Raw genomic sequence first — 19,120 nt, 5'->3', positions numbered from 1 at the left:
GTGACACTATTACCATCATATACATGTCTATAAATAAAATTGGCTTCACTCTGCCCACGTTTTACATTCTTTTGAATGTCTATGGAATAAGATAAAATATTAGATGCCACGGGGCGTGCGGTGGTTTAGTGGTTAGCATGTCCGCCTCACACCGCTAGGGTTGGGGGTTCGATTCCTGTCGCTGCCGTGTATGAATGTGTATGTGATTGTGCCCTGCGATGGATTCGCACCCTGTCCAGGGTGTACCCTGCCCCATGCTCCCTGGGATAGGCTCCAAGTTCCCCCTGACCCTGAAGGATAAGCGGTATAGAAGACGGATCATTTACACATTTGAATGACTATGTTTTTGAATGTGTTCATATGAAATTAAACATGACCTCATATGGGCATTGTTTCGACTCAAGACAGCTGCTATTTGCTAGTCTATAAGTCACGTTTTATAACAACAAACAAACTCAAAATGATAATCTCTCACTTCAGCCTTTACGCGTATAGACGTCAACCCGCTGAATGTCGCCCACGTGGTCCGTTACCATGCCGCCCTGTTCTCTCCTCCTATTGGCTGCTCGAGCCTGGCGTTTTATTTATTACGGACACGCGCGACTGCGCATTTATCTTGGCTAAAACCCGGAGAGGTAATAAGAGAAAATAGAGGTGTATAAATACCTGGTGGTATTGCAGTGTTATTTGTGAGAGTTTTAGGGACTATAGCAGCAGTTATAGTTCATTCAAGTGTCATTCGGCTACGGTTTGTAATTTTCTTTATTTAGTATTATATCTAGGTATTCTGTTCTGGATGTAGCTCGTATTTTATTTTTATTTTATTTATTTTTACAGCAGAATAAAAGATATTTGTCCACCATACAGATCCCTCTGGACTCCATAAAGCCTCTCTGTCACTCTGCACTGCACTTTGTGTTGTTACTACACGTAACATACTTGCATACTTTGTACATGGTTTTTTGTCTTTTTTGCACATTCCTGTACAAATATTTCTTATTCACTTCTGATGTATAATTTTGTTATTTAAATGCACAGTCTAATGAGAAGTACGACAGATTTTTATTTCACTGCAAGTTGTACATATCTGTGTATGTGACAAATAAAAATCTTGACTCTATTTTGATTGTGGACTAACGATCGTTTGGATTTTGCTCCGCGTTTTGCCTGTATCCGTCCTGGGCGGAGTTACACCGGTTATGGGCGGTGTCAGGGGCGGTGTTATCTACTACAGGGCTGTGCTGTGGGTCTGATGTGGTTACTGCTCAGGCGCTCACAGCCCGCCATCTTGTTGCGGCTCTACTACGTGTGTGGAAGAGTTCCTACAAGAGGAGGGGGGGTCAAGTTGCATTTTCTTTTTTCCCCCCTTCCTTTTAAGTTGAGATCCAGGGTGCCGAACGACAGCTTTTTCTTTTTTTTTTTTTGCTCCAAAGCAGGAACTGCTTAACTGTTTTATTTTGCGGAACTAAAATAATAAAACAGAGATGAGTATCGAGACGCTTTTGGAGGCAGCCAAGTTTTTAGAATTGCAAGCCCAGCAACAACAGAAAACACGTGGTAAGTAAGAGTGTAGTTCTGGGACTGTGTGTGCGTGCGTGCGTGTGTGCGCGCGCGCGCGCAGAAGTACTGGCGCAAAGGGAACCTTACTTGCTGCACGTACTGCCGCTTTAACCTCTCACATTGTTTACTGATTGGTCCTGGTAGGATTTTAACAATTGTGAAAATGATAAAGGGTAACACTGATGTAGCAGAATAGATCATTTTTACCTATATAAAATGTTTTGTAAGAAAAAAAGTGCAAATCACGACACAAGTACTACACAAATGCTTGAAATGTACCGTGGATTTAAAGCGTGTAGTATAGTAATTAAGACTCTTTGCCCCTTATGTAACGGAGTGTTTTACTCTTGTTGCAAGCTTGTCAAATGCATGTGACATTGAATGTAATAGAAATGAATGTTTTCAAAAGTTTCATTAGATGGTTTCAATTTAAACACATCTGCATTGCTGCTAAGGGCGGTGGCGGTTCTAGGAGCTACGTGTGTGAGCGCCAGTTGCTTTTTTTTTTTTAACATAATGACTTGACATTGCCGCGGTGTCGTATTACGCGTCTTACAGCGGCTCGTGATTTTAGACACAACGCTTGTACAGAAATATTTTGTACCTCGTGGCGCACTCTAGTGCATTGTGAGTTTAGGCAGTGTATTAAACTCGGGTTCAGATATATCTATACTCCTTGTTTTGTCGCGTGTTTTTCTACGGCTCTGTCTAGCACGGAACAGCGCGTTCCTTGTGGTGACGTGTGCAGTGTGGCCACGCCCCCGTAGTAGAATCCGCGTGGACAAACTCCGCCCCCGCAGCCATGTGCGCGCCAGGCGAGCGCGCACTCTGTACAGACTGGTGGGGAAAGTAGGCCATGCAGTGTTGCACAAATGTTTAAATTGTAAAGAAAACTATATTTATATTTGGCAAAGTGATATTTTTTACCCGTACAAAGCAAAAGACAGTAGAAATAGTGTTGTGTAAAAAAAGGTGGGGAGGCAGAACACACCAGTTGCACCAGTTTGTGACCACATGCGACAATATCTATTACTAGGGATTTTGGTTGTAGGTACACCTTAAATAACTTCTGTCATGAACATTATTGCTTTTGTGGTTTTATTTAATTTTTTGTTAACTTTGTCAAGTGGGCTGAGGGTCTGACCCAGTTTAGGTGTGCAGGAAGAAGGTGGAGACTAGTAGAATGGTCATGTTGATGCAGAAAATGTCTTGTGTCCTGTGTTGCTTATATCTGTGTTGCTATGGTAACTGGACAGCCTTCCCCCACACACTTGGTATACGCCTGCTTGTTCGAGGAGCATCACACTGCATGGTTGGGGGCGGGTGGATCGTGGTCAGCTGCTGTGACTTGTAGGCCACTGGTGTAGCATCACAAGTGTCTTGTAGGGCTCAGTAGACACTTTCATACTGGCAAATTTGAATATGAAGAGCATTGAACATTCCTGACCGGGGAGATGATGCTGATTTGAATCAGACTGTGGGGAGGCAGCAGCATCAGATGACATAATGCTTTACAGAACCACTTTATTATTGCACTAGTAGAATGGATGGTTTTAGTCTGTAGTACTTTGATTCTCAGATTGCATTACCACACACACATATCTTACACTGAATGTGACTGGCCTGTTCTGTTGATCTTGTCATTGTGAGGATGAATTTTCTGCTCGAATAATCTTCTCTCATTAACTTGTTTTCCTTTTGTGATCAGTAGTTGAAAATGCTCAGACTTTTAGCTGTACTATACTCTGAATGTAGAACTTGTCTGTGTAAGTGGTTAAGTATGAAGCTTACCAGTGAAATTTCAGTACTCGACGTAGCAAGGACGTGCCCAGGTTTTCCTGAGAAATTTTCCGTTCCACACCTGTAACTGTGTGCTAATACTTGAATGCACTTGAGTTCAGCCCAGGCTATGACTTGATCAAACACTTTAGGATGTGATTAGTTACCTGATTTGTAGATTTAAACTTTACCATGCTTGTTATAGCACCTGGCCATCTGAATCATCACCAGCTGAACGTCTTAAAGTCTTACTTTCATTTACATTTATGACATTTGGCAGACATCCTTATCCAGAGCGACTTACATTCATCTCATGTATACATTTGAGCAGTTGAGGCTTAAGGGCCTTCCTCTGGGGCAGCTTGGCAGTGCTGGGATTCAAACTCACAACTTACTGGTCAGAATTCGCATCTCAACTACATTGAACTACCACTGAGCTATTTTACCACGGTGTGTTCCCATCCAAGGAAAAGGCATCATAACAACACAATTACAACTGGCTTTTTAAAATGCCTACTAAAGCAATACACCATTTACAGCTAAGTATTCTGTTCATTTAAATTAAGGCTTTTAAAGGAGTTTTGCTGAACTTTGTTCTCCTTGTATCACAGTCTTCCTACCTGACTACCCACCTGAGAGTAAAAACGGTTCCAACTTTTTTGTTGGGTCTTTCAGGACCTCAGTCACAATACACACCACTACGTGGTACTCTTCTTAGACTATGGAATAAACAGCAATCTGTTTTTATGTTTCTGTTAACAACACGAGGGAAGTAATTTTAGATGCACATCCCTTTCTTTACTTGACTGGCTTTTAAAATGGAGCTGTGTTTGGAAATCATGCTTTAGAGCTTGGTATATGGAGCACCTCCCTATAGTGGCCAGTTTTCGAACTGTTCTCAAATTGTGTGGAATGACATTAAGGTTCATTTAATGAATCCCTGGCTCACCCTCCGGGTCTTTTCTTGCCTTCCAGGTTGTGGTGATCATCAGGGGGGCTGGTTTTGGCCACTAGGCTTGGCTGTGCTGGGGTGTTTGCTGGCTGGGGGAGGAGAACATGATGGAAAGCTCTAATGATGGAGGGGCTGGGCAGGTTTTGGGCCATTAGTCTGAGGGGGTAGGACTGCATGTTGGGTATATGCAGTACATGCTGAGATGGGGGTGAACGGGTGTATTTTTGGGGCACACTTGGGGGGGGGGGGTGCAGGTGAAGTGGTCGGGTTGGACGACACCACAGGAATGAACTGAATGTTGTGTTTTTAAATCCATGTTGCTAAATTTCCAGCATCTAGGCGTGTGTGTGTGTGTATTGAAAGTTGATGTTGGAGTAGTCCTTCAGAGGCAGGAGGAGTAACCTTACCTTACAGCCTGAACATGATAAAGCTGAGTTCATTCTGGATCATGATTATTTTTGTCCTTCTTTTTTTTAGTGGTTATAATTTTAAGTTTGCACATAATCTCTTGTTCAAAAACACGCCAGTCTTTACGTGTGCAGCATAAGCTGCCTTTAGAAATGTAAATCTATCAGCAGATCAGATTCAAATAATCTGTCTTCACTGATATGGTTCATTGATTAAACGATCCTCTTTAACTCTTTCCTGTAGAAGAGAACGAGCTTCGGGAGAGACTGCGCCTCGAACAGGAAGCAGGGAAGCGAAGAGCGGAAGCACCCCACTGCATTCAAGCCACACATGCTAATCACCTGACCTCGAGGGAGGAGTTGAGTCCAGAGCATAACCACGCCCCTCCGTCAGCCCTGTCCTCTCCTCCCCCTCCTGCCCCCTCCATTCCAATCACAGTCATTCCCATTCCTGTGGTGTCGTCAAACCCGACCATATCACCTGCATCCCCCCACCTCAGTGTGCCCCAAAAAGACACCCACTCACTCCAATCTCAGCATCTACTTCCCCAACGTGCAGTCCTACCCCCTCAAACTAATGGCCCAAAACTTGCCCAGCCATACCCTGGGTCCATCATTAGAGCTTCCCAGCATACTCTGCTCCCCCATCCAACAAACACCCCAGCACAGCCAAGCCTCATGGCCAAAACCAGCCCTCCTGATGATCACCATGGCCTGGATGGCAAGAAAAGACCCGGAGGGTGAGTCAGGGATTCAAGTGCTCCTTCAGTAATGTAAACATGTGCAAACTTGTGTATGATTGTAATCGTGTTAAAGAAGCCTTTAGTTGCATGAAAGTTTCGAAAGTGCTGTTGGGGTTTTTTTTTTCTTTCTTCCGTTTTCTTTTTTTTTTCCCTCACCTGGGGAATAACATTTGTGTGTTTTCAGGGCAGGAACAAGGGAAGTACATAACAAGCTTGAAAAAAACAGGTGAGTTAATGTGTAGTCTCTGGATTCTGTTTGCATAACGTTCTGGAGATTTGTTGCTTAATCTTTTGTCTGCAGGAAACTAACATTACACAAGCTTAAAGGGTTTACAATAGATTACACTTTTTATTATGTTAAACTCATGCACACTGTGAGAAAATGTTACACTTTAAGGCCAGTTTGAACTGAATTGAGTAGTGTTGGGGTTTTTTTTTCTTCTAAACAGACGTGCACACTTGAAGGAATGCTTTGAAACCCTCAAGAAGAACATCCCTAATGTTGATGAGAAAAAAACCTCCAATCTGAGTGTGCTGAGAAGTGCGCTAAGATACATTCAGGTAGAGTTAGCTTCTCTATCTCATGTCTGCTGGTTTTTGGTAGGTCATAGCATATACAGTATGTGTTGTGGTGGCTTAACACTTATATGATTCTAAATCCACGTTTCTCAGAGTTGGGTCCTGGGAACCCCCGTGATGATTAGCCAGTGAGATGATTCATTTCCTTTTTTTTTTTTTTTTTTTTAAATGGTGGTCTGGATTATAATCAAATAGTATTGTTATAGTTATTGCTTAGTTATTACAGTTAAGCCTAATTGAATGTTAATTGGAATTTCAAATTCTGCATCACAGTAATATTTATTAGAAGTATATTTTTGAATCTGAATCCAAAAGCAAGTATACATAATGTCAATTTGAGTCGGAATTCAGTTTGAATAAAAACCAAAATGTTTCAAAGCTTTAGCACAGAGTAACTGGGTTGGCTTCTGTGCCTCGGAAGTTATGGAATAAACAGCTTTTATGGCTCCAATAAATATATGAAACATAATCTGCCTAACATTTTAAATAGTGCTATGATCATAGCATATGGTGATGTGTGGATGTGAGACCTGATCTTAATGTGTTGGAGATGATGGCAGTGGGTAACAACAAGCTGGAATGGAGGATGACGGCACAGTAGCATGTGTGGTTCTTCAGCCTGCGTGCTTCCTGTGCATAGTGATTTAATGATGACCTGAGACGACACGCAGATATGGGAAATCTTTTGGGCCGCTTCGGTGCGCTGAGCAGCCTGTGGTTGGACAAAGGAGGGGAAAGAGAAACAAAAGAACAGTTCAGAAGTAAAATGTACAAAACGTGCCCACCTGCAGTGTCTCTGTGCTTGTGGTGGAAAGTTAATCATTTTTGAGTCCTTGTCAGTTACTGGACACATAGGGGTACAGGGAAAAACGTGTATAAGCCATGGAATTGAAAGTTAAAGTAGGGAAGTGTGAACTGAGGGTTTTTTTCCTCCCCCTTTTTTCTTTTTCTCTCTCTATCGTATGAGGTAGTATTTGAAGCATCCAGGCTGTCAAATACATGTGTCCGCTGCAGATAGCAAGCTTCCCGGTCCAAAGTATTAGGGTGACATGACAATACAGTATCAGTACCTTTTCTGAGAGCACGGATGGTTTCTGTAACACATTTCACTTGCTTATGGTTCAAATTAGGAATACACCACCATTTTGGTCACCAAAAATCTTTTTGCGTAAATAATGTAATAAATGGCAATAATGTAGTAAATGGTCACGTACTATTAAAAAAGAAAAGGGCCTAAGTGTTATTCTAATATCTCATTGAAAGGAGTGACTTTGCTATTATCGTGTTTTCTCATTGTCTTATAGGTTTGTAACGTGAATGATATAATTGCATCACAGATAATAATCATGGTACAAATCATTATGATTAAATCCTGTACTCCAGCTTCCTCCTCCAGACCAAAGACACGTGTTGTAGGCTGATTGGCATTTCCAAATTGTCCTAGGTATGTGAATGTGTGTGCGATGGGTTGGTCCCCTGTCCAGGGTGCCCCAAGTTCCCCGGGGTAGGCACCAGGTTCCCCTGCGACCCTGTGTAGGATCAGGGCTATGGAAAATGGATGGATGGATGGATGGATGGATATTTAGGTGGCACTTTGGCTGGCATATTTGAATGTATTAAAATATGATTAAAAAATAAATGAATATCAGCAGCAGTCTCTCATCCATGTGGTTTATTGCCGATATCAAATTATTGACTCGACAGCCTGTTCCTGTTGCAATTTAAATATGTTCACTTGGTGTTTTCCTGGCTGCTTAGTGACTACTGTGACTACTACTTTGGTAGACTGCACCTGCTGTAGTGTTTACTCCTCTTTAGAGGTGAACACCTGGTTAATGTGATAAACTGACATTTGAGTGAGTACAGAATCTCTCTCTGTCTCTCCAAGCAGATTAATGCGTGTGTGTGTCACAAAGGTGTGCTGTTAATAGGTACTGCCCTGTATGTTGGTGTGTGTGGTAGTGTTTGTGCTGCACGTGCTGTGTGCGACTGAGCCAAGGCGGTTCAGGCATCGAGGCCTCTGCACACTCTCTTCAGAGGACTGAAGCTGTTATTAAGGATTAGTGGCTTTGGATTACTTTTCATTTTGTTTCATCTTCATGTCTTTCCCTGATCTGTATGCACTCCTGCAGTATTCCTCTTGGCACCATGTGACCTGGGACTAAAACTTATAGGAAGTTCACACTTCCTTGTTTCACTTCTTTGTGAACGTATCCGAAGAAGGCAAATAAACATCTTGTGGGTTTTCCTTCATTTGATTTAACCACTGATTTGTATAAAAAAAAAATTATTTAATGATCCTGTACAGATTTTTGTTCTCCTTCACGCTTATGTTTATACTGCAGGTGATCCTTTTTTCTGCATTTATAAATGCGTATGTCGTGACATTCCTAAGTGTTGCTGTGAAACCTTATGACTTCCTGTCAAGCGCTCTAGCCCCTCCTCCCTTCTCTCTCCCTTCCTCCCTTTTTCTCTCTTCGCCTCACTCATCCTGCTTCTAGTCCCGGCCACATGAGCGCTGAGCACATGGCTAGCCTAAGACGTGTGACGTCAGCCCTCCTCCACCCCCACCCCTCTGATCCAGTGCTCAGCCATGCAACTTCAGTTGCAGCTTGTGCATTAGCTACAGCTTAGACTGGCAGCATCTGCAAAGCCTCGGAGCATGTTTACAACCACGTAAAGCTCACTAAAACTTTTCTGGGGTTTTTACTTCTTGCTTCTAAAATGACTTATGCCATGTGATTACAGCTTGCAATCTACAATGTTTTATCGTGTGATTTTTGCTCTGAGGCTGAGAGACTGCTCTCTTGGAAAGTTCCTGCTGCTTTTTAAAGCCCTGTCTGATTTCAGTTTTAATCAAATAAAAGCCATATGCACTGTAATTTTATTAATACTATGCCAATAAATGAGATTCAGTGTTGTGCTGACCACTCGTGGATGGTAGCCAATCAGATGCCAAGTATTCTGTCAGCATTTACAGCTTACATTCCTGCAGACTGCCAAATATTGCCATTTTTCCAGTCCTAACTGTACAGCTGCTTTTTTTTTAAAAAAACAAAACATGTAGTCTCTAACTAGTTGGGCTTTGTGATAATACTCAGGACAGCAACACTATTAAAACCTCTAAGAATACATAGTAGTGAATAAAGCAGTCAGTTGTCTCGTGGACATAATACTGTGTCACTCTTCTCAAAAGAGGACGTTCTATCTAAATTGCATCTTTGCAAATTGGCTGTATAAATTAGTGTGTCCTGGTAGCTTGACAGTTTTATCCTGTCAGTATGCTTTTCAAGGGGTCTGCATCTGCAACAAAGGCCCTGCAGCTCAATCGTGTCTCAGCCTTGTGCATTCAAAGGACTAGAGGTAAAAAAAAACAGGTAGCCTCTTTTTCAGCTCCCTCAACTGTCATTTTCACTTCATTCCTGACAGTAATTGCTGCCCCAGCTTATGTTCTTACTGGGCATGATGACAGTGTGACAGTCTGACTGACCTATAAAAATAATAATAATAATAATAATGCACAAAACGATGTGCTAGACGTTGCCTTTTTCTCCTCAGACTGATAACTAGTACTCCTCTAGACATTTACAGACATATTTTACTTCCTCTACCCAAGATATTTTTCTCCTTGTGTAATGAAGTGGCAAGTGAGGATGTATTTTTGTCTCAGCTGCAGGCAATAAGAGTCACAAGACAGTCCTCTCTGAACAGTTGTTTATGCAGCATGTCTGCAACGTGGCTCTGCGTGCAGCCGCTCTTCTTGCTGTTCTCAACCCATTTCTTTTGCACACCCTTTCCTCTTTTTTGCATTCTCTGTGCTGCAGAAATTAGTCAGTAAGCACCCCACAGAGTCAAGTCAGTGGAGGTTGTCCCCCCTCCTGGCTCTGACCATGTGCTTCTCATTCGCATTGCATGTGACTATGCCCAAGACGTGTCAACCTTCGCCACACAGTATGACCTGCTCCACTTACATGCACACAGGTGGGGCTAGAGGTTTTGAGTCTAGACGGGAGAACGGGAAAGAGGAGGTGGAGTTTGTGCTTCTTGCTCTCCCTCTCCTGCCTTAAACTATAATAAGAAACCTTCAGTATCACCCATGTTTTTCCCCCTCAAAAGCAGTTGTGAGCTTCAATCCAGCAATATATTTGCAATTATTGTGCTAAAACTCACTCCATGTTAGATGCCACTTCAGCTTTTGAACTCTGATATGTTCTAACTGACAATTCAGTGAAGGTAGCACAAGAAAGAAAATATTCTTCTCTAAGAAAGCAACAGAATCTGTGCAGAACTCATTTAGTTATTTAGTTTGCTAGTAAACATGCTACTACAAACTAGCACCACAGGAAGTAAACTGAAAAATTAAAAAAATAAAACTGACATTTTAATTTAACTGATAAAGCTCGTGTATAGGAAGGCAACTTAAAATTGAAACAGGGTCTGTTTGCTACTAACAGACTGCTACAAACTAGCATAGCATGGAGTAAACTAAAATACACATCTAATTTAAATGAACTGACATTTGTGGCTTGATTGTCAGCTGAAGTAGACAAAATGTGCTATTTATCGAGCACTGTTTTGTTTTGTTTTTTTAGTGTTGATATTAGCACAGCTGAAACTAGCAGCTTACAGTACAAGTGATCTATGAGTTAGCTTGAAATTTAGCTTAGTAACTAGCAAGATAAGGGTTGTAACTAATAGTTTGCTGGCAGGGGAATGCCTTCTCAAAGGTAAATAATGCACTTTTCTTTTGCTAATAATCAGTGTTACATTTGGTCAATGTTATGATTTTAAGCCCTGCACAAATTCAGAGAAGAGGCTACCGCATGGTTTAGTTAGCATAGTAGAAAGTGTTGTTTGTCTTTTGTCAGGTTTACTGGGTTGTGAAATGTTTTCAGGAAACACAGGAACCTTGTTTTCATGTCACAAAAAAGCTCTTGTGCCATTAGTGGTATAAATTTATTCCCCTGAGCTTGAAATGCACTCTGTTCATTCCACAGTCCTTATGACATGACCCACATTTTTATTTTCACACCTACTAGAAAATGTAACAAGAAGTTCCCTAATTTTTTTTTCTTTCTTTCTTTCTTTTTTTTGTTAACCAAGTTCATTGCATTTTTGAGGCCCACACTGCTATTATTGTTGCTTTACAAGCATTTATGAGCATGTTCCTGTTTTCACTGTTGTGTACAGCTTTGACCACAGATGCTGAGTAAAATGTGGAGTGCTATAAGAGTTCAGTAATTTGTGGTTAGTGGTGCTGTATGCATTTCAGTGTGTGGAAAAACCTGTGATTAGTACAGCCAGACAGGCCTTCACTCTGCGGCTGAACTCTGCTCTCAACCTCGCTGTGTGATCAGGGATCCGGTTACCAAGGAGGTGTAAAAAAAATTTTTTGTCTGTTGTCTTGACAACGGCAGGGAATCCCAGCATCTTATTGGTTAAACCAGAATGGGGCGGGACCCTTGGGGTAAATGCTGTATATTGACTGGTGCATGGTTCTGTCTGTCTGTTCTCTTTTTTTTTTTTTTGAATGTCCTTTAACGGCTTTGTTGCCTGTCAAGTGAAAGCCCGGACTGTCTTGGTGTTTTTCTGTGATCATGCTCTCCTGGTGCACATGGAGAAGGAGCGGATGAGTGTTGTAATCAGCTGGAGTGTGATGCTTTGTATGTCCCAGCCTCTATTAGCCATTTTTACTATGTACAGAGGTCATATTCACCTGAACCTGAAACTGCATTTAGATGTATGAATATAGTATATTTGGTAGAGGTTCATCTCTATGAAATAGTGTATCATCACTGTCCAGTGAAAACTGATGGCATAGTTCCTAATATTATAGATATTGTTATTATTTAACACATGCTGTTTGACTGCCAATTCTGATATTTCTCCCAGATGTTTCTGGGAAAGCAACAAGTCATATTAAATTCTTTCCCTGACACAAAGTGAAAACCCTGCATATGGCGATAAATGGTCATGTCCAGTCTCCTCATACAGCTCAGGTTTCTTTACAGGAATGCGTCTTGTTAATCGGGGGGTGTAAACTTTTGAACAGTCTCCCAAAAGACAAAGTACTAACATTATACTCAGCTCATCATGGTCAAAAGTTTACATCCCCCTGGCTCTTAATATATCGTGTTTCCTTCTTGAGCATCAGTGAATATTTGCACCTTATGTAATAGTTGTGTACAAGTCCCTCAGTTGTCCTCAGAATGAAAAGATGGATCTCAACATCATATAGCCGCTGTTGGAATGTGCAGGACCTGGAGGTTTTTTCTGAAGAACAGTGGGCAGTTTAACTGCTCAGGACAAACAAGGGACTCATGAACAACTATCACAAAACATAAACACAGTCGTGGATCATCCAGGTAATGACACACGGTATTAAGAATCAAGCGAATATAAACTTTTGAATTTATAATTTTTAGAAATTCAGCTATCATCTTGTCTTGTGGACTATATGTAAAGATGTGAAATAGTTTATTCAGGACAGTATAAAATAAAACACAACATGGGTTTTTATGATCCCTCTTATTTTGTTAACGATATTAAGATTTAGCAGATTCTGTGAGGGGTATGTAAACTTTTGGGCACAACTGTCTACCAGGTAAGCATGTATTGTCGTGGTTAATGCCCCAACCATATTTGGAGACAGTACCTTAATGTACTAGGTGTTGTAAAAAAAATTTTTAGGCAGGCTGACGTGCTGGTGAAACTTTGGTCTTGTTGCGAAGTACGATGCAAATATTTTGAATAATTTTCTCCTTACTAGACAAGTGCGTCAAGCAGATAAATTATGCATATTCTTTCTTCATCATAAATTCAGTTCTTTTAGCTCAGTGGTTCTCAACCAGGGGGGCGTGGAGAGATCGGAAGGGGGGCGCAAATTTTTTAGAACTCACAGACAGGGCATCATTTGGGGACTCGGTATATTTTATTGCTTTTCAAATACAATGTGCATAAATTGAAAAACTCTGCGTTCCCTCTCCCGCTGTATTTTCTTTTTTTGCTGGGGAGAGGCGGAGCTTAGCCTGCTTTTTATCTAGTGGTCAGTGCAGGCCAGAGTTGCCAACTTAGCGACTTTTCAGCCCCCTTTAGCTGCTATTATTTTTTAATTTTTTTATTTTTGTGAAGAAGAAAAAAGGGGGCGTCTAGCGACAAACCTTAGTGACTTTCCAAATGTCGGCAGTATTGTCCTGCAAGCGCGAGGTCTTGCTTTCCCGCTGCACTCGCACCTCTCTCTGTGTCTACTCTGTTCAGTGAGCGGCTGAGAGCCGGAGATTTAACAATGACGTGGATAACAAGACGCGTCCTTCGTCCCAATTTACATCATTCTTATGCGAATGTTTTTAAAGCGCAAGACGAATGTAATGCAACATGTTTTACATGTAAAATAATACACGTTATTACAGCCTAGTTCTCTTGTTCAAAGTAGTTATAGTGTTCAGAAACATTTTTGATCATTCATGTTCCATACCTGTCCGTTATATAGTTTAATAAAAGTCATGGTTATTTATTTTAAATCATAAGTTATGAAAAGTAATTTAAAAAAGTAACAAAAACACAAAAGCAAAAAAAAAATCTGTCTATTAAAAACAGGTTCTGAGAGTGAGTCCATCTCTGTTTTTAATGTGTTATATATGGACATGAAAGATCACAGACTGGGTTTCTAATCCAGGATAAAAGTTTCAGACAGGTGCAGCCGTAGATGGAGCTTATGGAACCAAACTCTGTTTATAGCCCTGCAGACGAGAGCCTCATTACACTACAGACACCACTTAAAGCCGAACTGTTAAGTCATTTCATTATCAGTACATGGTTCGAAATCATGCTACATTAATTGTATTCTGATGTAATTAAACACGTTCCGCTGATAGTAGTTTACTGTGGTTTTTAATGAACGTTTTGCATTATCATTCCCCCACTGACGTGTCTAATTGGTTGTAAATGGATATGGCATATTTTCTTATTTCTTTCTTTGTATCTAATTGTATTTATATTTTCCAGATTTGCTCAATGTGACACATTTTACTCGCAGGTTTATACATCTGACTGAATATAGGCCTATACAATGCGAAACAAAATTATACAACACTGTTCTTTTGTCCCAAATTATATTCATTGTGATCAGTAATGGAATCACAATTATTTCAGAACCAGGGTATTTTGTACAGACGTTTTAATCTTTATCCATCCTCCTTAACACTCTTTAAAAGAACTTGGTCGTGCATGCTTATTGCCAGCACGGGGATCCTGCATCAGCTGACTAAGCCTCGAAAGTGGGTCACTAAGGCACAGCCCAGTGTTTAACATAAACCCCGCCCCACCTCCCCTCTCTCTGTGACTACTACTATTGTGGATGAAATCAGGAATGATGTATTCTACCGTGTGGTGTTCAGGGGGGGTGGAGCTGTGATCTTCCTTCTGCGCTAGTATGCATGACTCAGTGCTCTCTGCCCAGATGTCCACCTCCGATTGGTTCAGCTCACATCCCTCAAGCTCCACCCACCACACTGCTGCACTGACTGAACCTGTTTACTTGTGCAGAGTTGGTGCAACTGCCTCCTTCCCAGAAGTGGGCAGGGCTTTAGAGTGCTGCACGAGTATGGACTGGGAATCAGGGATGGGAGGACTTTGAGATAGCATAAACAGTGGCCTTTATGAGGAAGCGTGACTGATTACTCGTACACAGGCTTGCTCTTGTTCTTGTCATGAATCCAACAGTCTGTGCAATTCCAAGAAGGAATTATCTGGTAAGCAGCCGAATAGTGTTTTTGATTAGAGCAGGATTGGTTGTACTCGGTTGGCCCTAATGCTGATGAGACGCTATGGCTCTGAGATGTTGTTGTGTAAAGAAACTGAGGTCAGGAAAAGTGCACACACTGAACACTGACCTTGGACCCCAATGACCTGTTTCCTACTGAAGAACGGAGAGAACTTTCCTTCCATCAGCCATGACATTAGCACTGTGCCTTATCTCCATTTCAGAGAACATGAATAGGCTTGTGATTATCTAATTTCTAGAACACTCTTAATACACTATTAAATAGAGCTGATTAAATCTAATTATTAAATTAATTGGATTAAATCTATGACTAAAGAAAATGTACTCGTCTGGTGAGGATTCTCCATTTTAGTGTAGGCCAAGGTTTTGAATGTACCATTTAGTTTGCATATCTAATTGGCAGGATTCTTCAGCTTGGATTGTTTTACTTTTTACTGTTTGATATAGAAGGCTGGACAAAAATATTTGTTAATTCTTACTGCAGTGTTGGGCGTTTAACACCTGCTTTAGCCAAATGAGCTCTTGAAGTATATTCTGTGAGCATTCTGAGCTCTGAGTTTCCAGATACTTTTTCTGTGGGTGTTGTGGTGATCCATGGCATTGAAGTCTTTAACCATAACACATCATGGTTTTACCAGTTTATTTTAGTATATTCTTAAGTATAGCAGTAAACTGTGTTGTTTTTGTACAAGTGATGCAGCTTTATTAATCACAGAACTGTTGTTTCCTTTATTCCACTTTGTTTGAATCACCATTTTAGTCAATAATTCCTTGCCTCAGATTTTTGTTTTCTAGTCTCACTTATTTTGGTTTCCAGTATATTTACAGCCAGTTGCTAAATGCTGGTTGAGTCAAAGCCTCATAGCCTGGTCCCCATGCATGGTGCAAATCACATAGCAACAAGGGGCTTTGTGTTTAGGATGCCCCAGATTTTTATAAAAGAAAGTAAACCTCGGTAATGTAGTTGCCCATCCCTGCATGCACATCACACTTGTACAATTGTGTCTGTGAGAGAAAGAGAAAGTATTCACTCTTTTTGTTCTGCCCACAGACTTTGAAGAGGAAAGAGAAGGAGTATGAGCATGAGATGGAGCGCCTGGCCCGTGAGAAGATCTCCACACAACAGAGGCTGGCTGAGCTGAAGAACGAGTTCAGCCAGTGGATGGACATGATGGAGGTTGAGAGGCTTCTGCGTCAGACCGTCCAGCCCGAAGATGACCAAGCATCCACGTCCACAGCCTCAGGTAAGCTATCTCACCTGCACATGTGATTTTTAAAAAAATCTTTGAAAATTGAATTGAATCAGCAAATCAGCTATAACTACACTTCAGAGCAATTCAGTGCGTCCTTATCTTTGTTTTTCTTTTGCTTCCCACAGAAGGTGAAGATAACATGGACGAGGACATCGAGGAAGAGGGTGTGCTGACCCCGCCTCGCTCCTTACCCAGAGTGCCTCAGCCAGAGCTCAGGAAGCTATCGCCATCTCTGCCCCAAACTCTTTCTGTCCCCTCCAAGCCCTTCCAACCTCCACCATCTGCTACTGCGTTCTCTGCCTTGGCCCCTGCCCAGCCTTCCTCACCCTCACTCTCCTTGCCCCCTGCACAGGCAGCAGTGACCCAGCAGCCCCAGGCCATGGTGGCCCCTCAGGGCCTGGCATATGGGCATATTGTAGCCACTCCCAGCATCCAGCCAACAGTAATCACACATGCTTCTTCACATGCCTCTGTCATCCAAGCTGTCAATCAAGTCACCCAGACGGGCACCAAGCACATAGCCCACATCGCCCCCTCCTCCACCTCTTCCCTGTCCTCTTCCACCAGCGCCATACAGCTGGCACCTGGACCTCAAACCATCGGGCACATCACGGTGCACCCGGTGACGCACCTTCCCACACTGTACCCACAACCAGTCACCATCTCACACACCCTCTCACACGCCCAGGCCAATGGCACCACAGTGTTGGCCAAACAGACGCCCGTTGGGCATCAGGTGCTCTCACATCACCCACAGCTGGTGGGCCAGACTGTCCTCAACCCGGTTACCATGGTGACCATGCCCTCCTTCCCTGTCAGCACACTGAAGCTGGCATGAGAGAACAGGCTGATGTGGACTCTGAACTTACTGGCACAAGCCCCTGTTAGTCACATCCAGCATTACAGCAGACAAAAGCAGTACATTCCAAATATAAACAAATCTATGAAGAGTCTAAGATAAATCTATCTAAATTTATATACATCTATGTTATGTTGTATGGTAAAAGGAAAAAAAAGATTTTGTATCCTTTTTGTGTGGATAAAATTAGATTGTGATGTTCTCTTTCATGCTGCTATGTATGTATGTGTGTGTGTGTGTGTGTGTGTGTGTGTGAGAGAGATGGTGAACAGAAAGGTGGATGAAATGGCAAAAATATATCAAAATAGCTCGACATTTTTAACAATATAATTTTTATCATATTTATATTTCTCACAAAGTGCCAGGAAATTAACAGTGCTACAGTTTTAAAAAACTGTACAAGATCTGATTATATTTGGATCCTAAAGTATATAACCACAGAACAGAAGGGGGGTTGGGGAAGTAACCATTTAGTACAAATATATAATGTAACTTACAATCAGTTACATTTTAAGGGTAGTAACAATAAAATTGGTTATTGTCACAAAATAATTGTCATAAATTTGGGAGTCATGTGGTAACCATGACGATCTCGGCAGGGTACTACTGTATGTCTTGTGCCTGATAGTATAGATTGCGCTCTGTGGTTGTAGCGCAGAACGTTAATGTACCTCAGTCTCATCAGCTAATAGAACACAGTTCTCACAGTCAATGTTTTGAAATGTGATCACTTGAGTTTCAAAATTGAGTTCTAGAGCTGTATAAGTTTTCTATCTGCCCTTTTATATGGCATGTATTCAAAGTTTTTAGTCCACCCTTATCAGAAAGTATCTTTGCAGGAGTTCAGCATGCAATTCTCTTGAATGTTTTCTGGCGTCTTTCCTATCTTGCATTCAGGGCGTTACATTATTGCTTTTTTAATTGTATGTCGTGCGTTTTGGACTGAGGGACTCAAGTGAAATCTCCTCCTGTGCCTTTAACCATATCTCTGTGGTTCTCTTCAATGCTGCACAGATGTCCTCTGGTGTCCTCTCTCTGTAACTGCACTCTCAGCTAACACACCAGCCATTAGCTGCAGAACTTCAATTCTGCTCGAGTGCCTATAGTCTAACCAGCACAACATGAGGTCACAGGTCTATAGCCATCACTGTGCCATGGAGGGGTTACAATATAGTGAAAGAATTAAGTATGAGATCCTGAACTTTATTGTGAATGTACTTTTTCTGCGTTCAGATGGAACACATTCAATGCCTTCATCATGGTGTAGCTGATAAATGTGAGCTTTATGTTTGGTAGGAGTGCATAGTCATTGTTACTAGGGAGGTTGTGTGTATGTATGTGTGTGTGCTTGTGGTGGGTGTGTATGGCATATTCTACTTTGTCAACTTCCATCTGATTAATGCTGATTAATTTGACTGTATGTGTTTGATAGTGTGTTTGTGATTTTAATAGTACATGGTGGAAATGCAAAGAAGAGATACAATACATCATCCAAAGCTTCTGTGAAAACTTCAGGTTGTAACAAGAAGGTGATCCTGTAGGAGTGTAAATCCAGAAAGACAGGTGTGTAGAACCCCATCACTGAACTACTCAAAGGTGGTGGATATTTATAATACGTCAATCCAGACGCTTTTGTCCTTACTGAACCACACTGAATACTCCACAGACCTGAAAGTCCAACCTAGCCTGGGTGTCCTCTGAGATTTGACTCACAAACCTCAAACACTGTGATATTGCTCATGTGACCCACAAAAGAACAGCCCAAGTTTACAATATCGATATTACCAAGTACTCACTTAACCTAGCAGAGTCCCTTCATTCATTTGTATGCTTCATGAATGAGAGTTTAAACTTCATCTTTACTGAATTCTGATTGAAGTTTGTGTTTACACAGACTATGTTGCACATGTTCACCAGTTAAAACATTTTCTGGTTTAACATGTTTGATTTGGTGTGTACATGAATGATGTGTCGGGGAAAACTGTTTTAGGGGACCATATACAGTACTGTATACTATGGGGCAACCTTTCTGACCTCTGTCCACATTAATATTATATATACAAAAAGTGTGTTTTTCCCTATGGAGAAAGTTTATGGTGTGTGTGTGTGTGTGTGTGTGTGTGTGTGTGTGTGTAGCCTGTACATTTGGGGCTGCACAGAACTAATTGTCCCTCATATTCAAGTTCGAAATGAAGAGGAAGAGCAA

The 19,120-nt window shown here is 41.5% G+C and overlaps 1 protein-coding gene across 1 annotated transcript; it reads left to right on the top strand.

The window, feature by feature from the left end:
• Positions 1 to 136: 136 nt before the first annotated feature.
• Positions 137 to 18,709, top strand: mnta (MAX network transcriptional repressor a). Its single transcript, XM_053647517.1, has 6 exons — positions 137 to 1,557; positions 4,943 to 5,438; positions 5,626 to 5,667; positions 5,891 to 6,002; positions 15,854 to 16,046; positions 16,181 to 18,709. The coding sequence occupies exons 1-6, from the start codon at positions 1,485 to 1,487 to the stop codon at positions 16,891 to 16,893; spliced, it is 1,629 nt and encodes a 542-aa protein (XP_053503492.1). The 5' UTR covers positions 137 to 1,484; the 3' UTR covers positions 16,894 to 18,709.
• Positions 18,710 to 19,120: the final 411 nt, after the last annotated feature.

Source organism: Ictalurus furcatus, chromosome 17 (assembly GCF_023375685.1).
Source record: "Ictalurus furcatus strain D&B chromosome 17, Billie_1.0, whole genome shotgun sequence".
NCBI lineage: Eukaryota > Metazoa > Chordata > Actinopteri > Siluriformes > Ictaluridae > Ictalurus > Ictalurus furcatus.
This window is presented reverse-complemented; position numbering and strand designations above follow the sequence as displayed.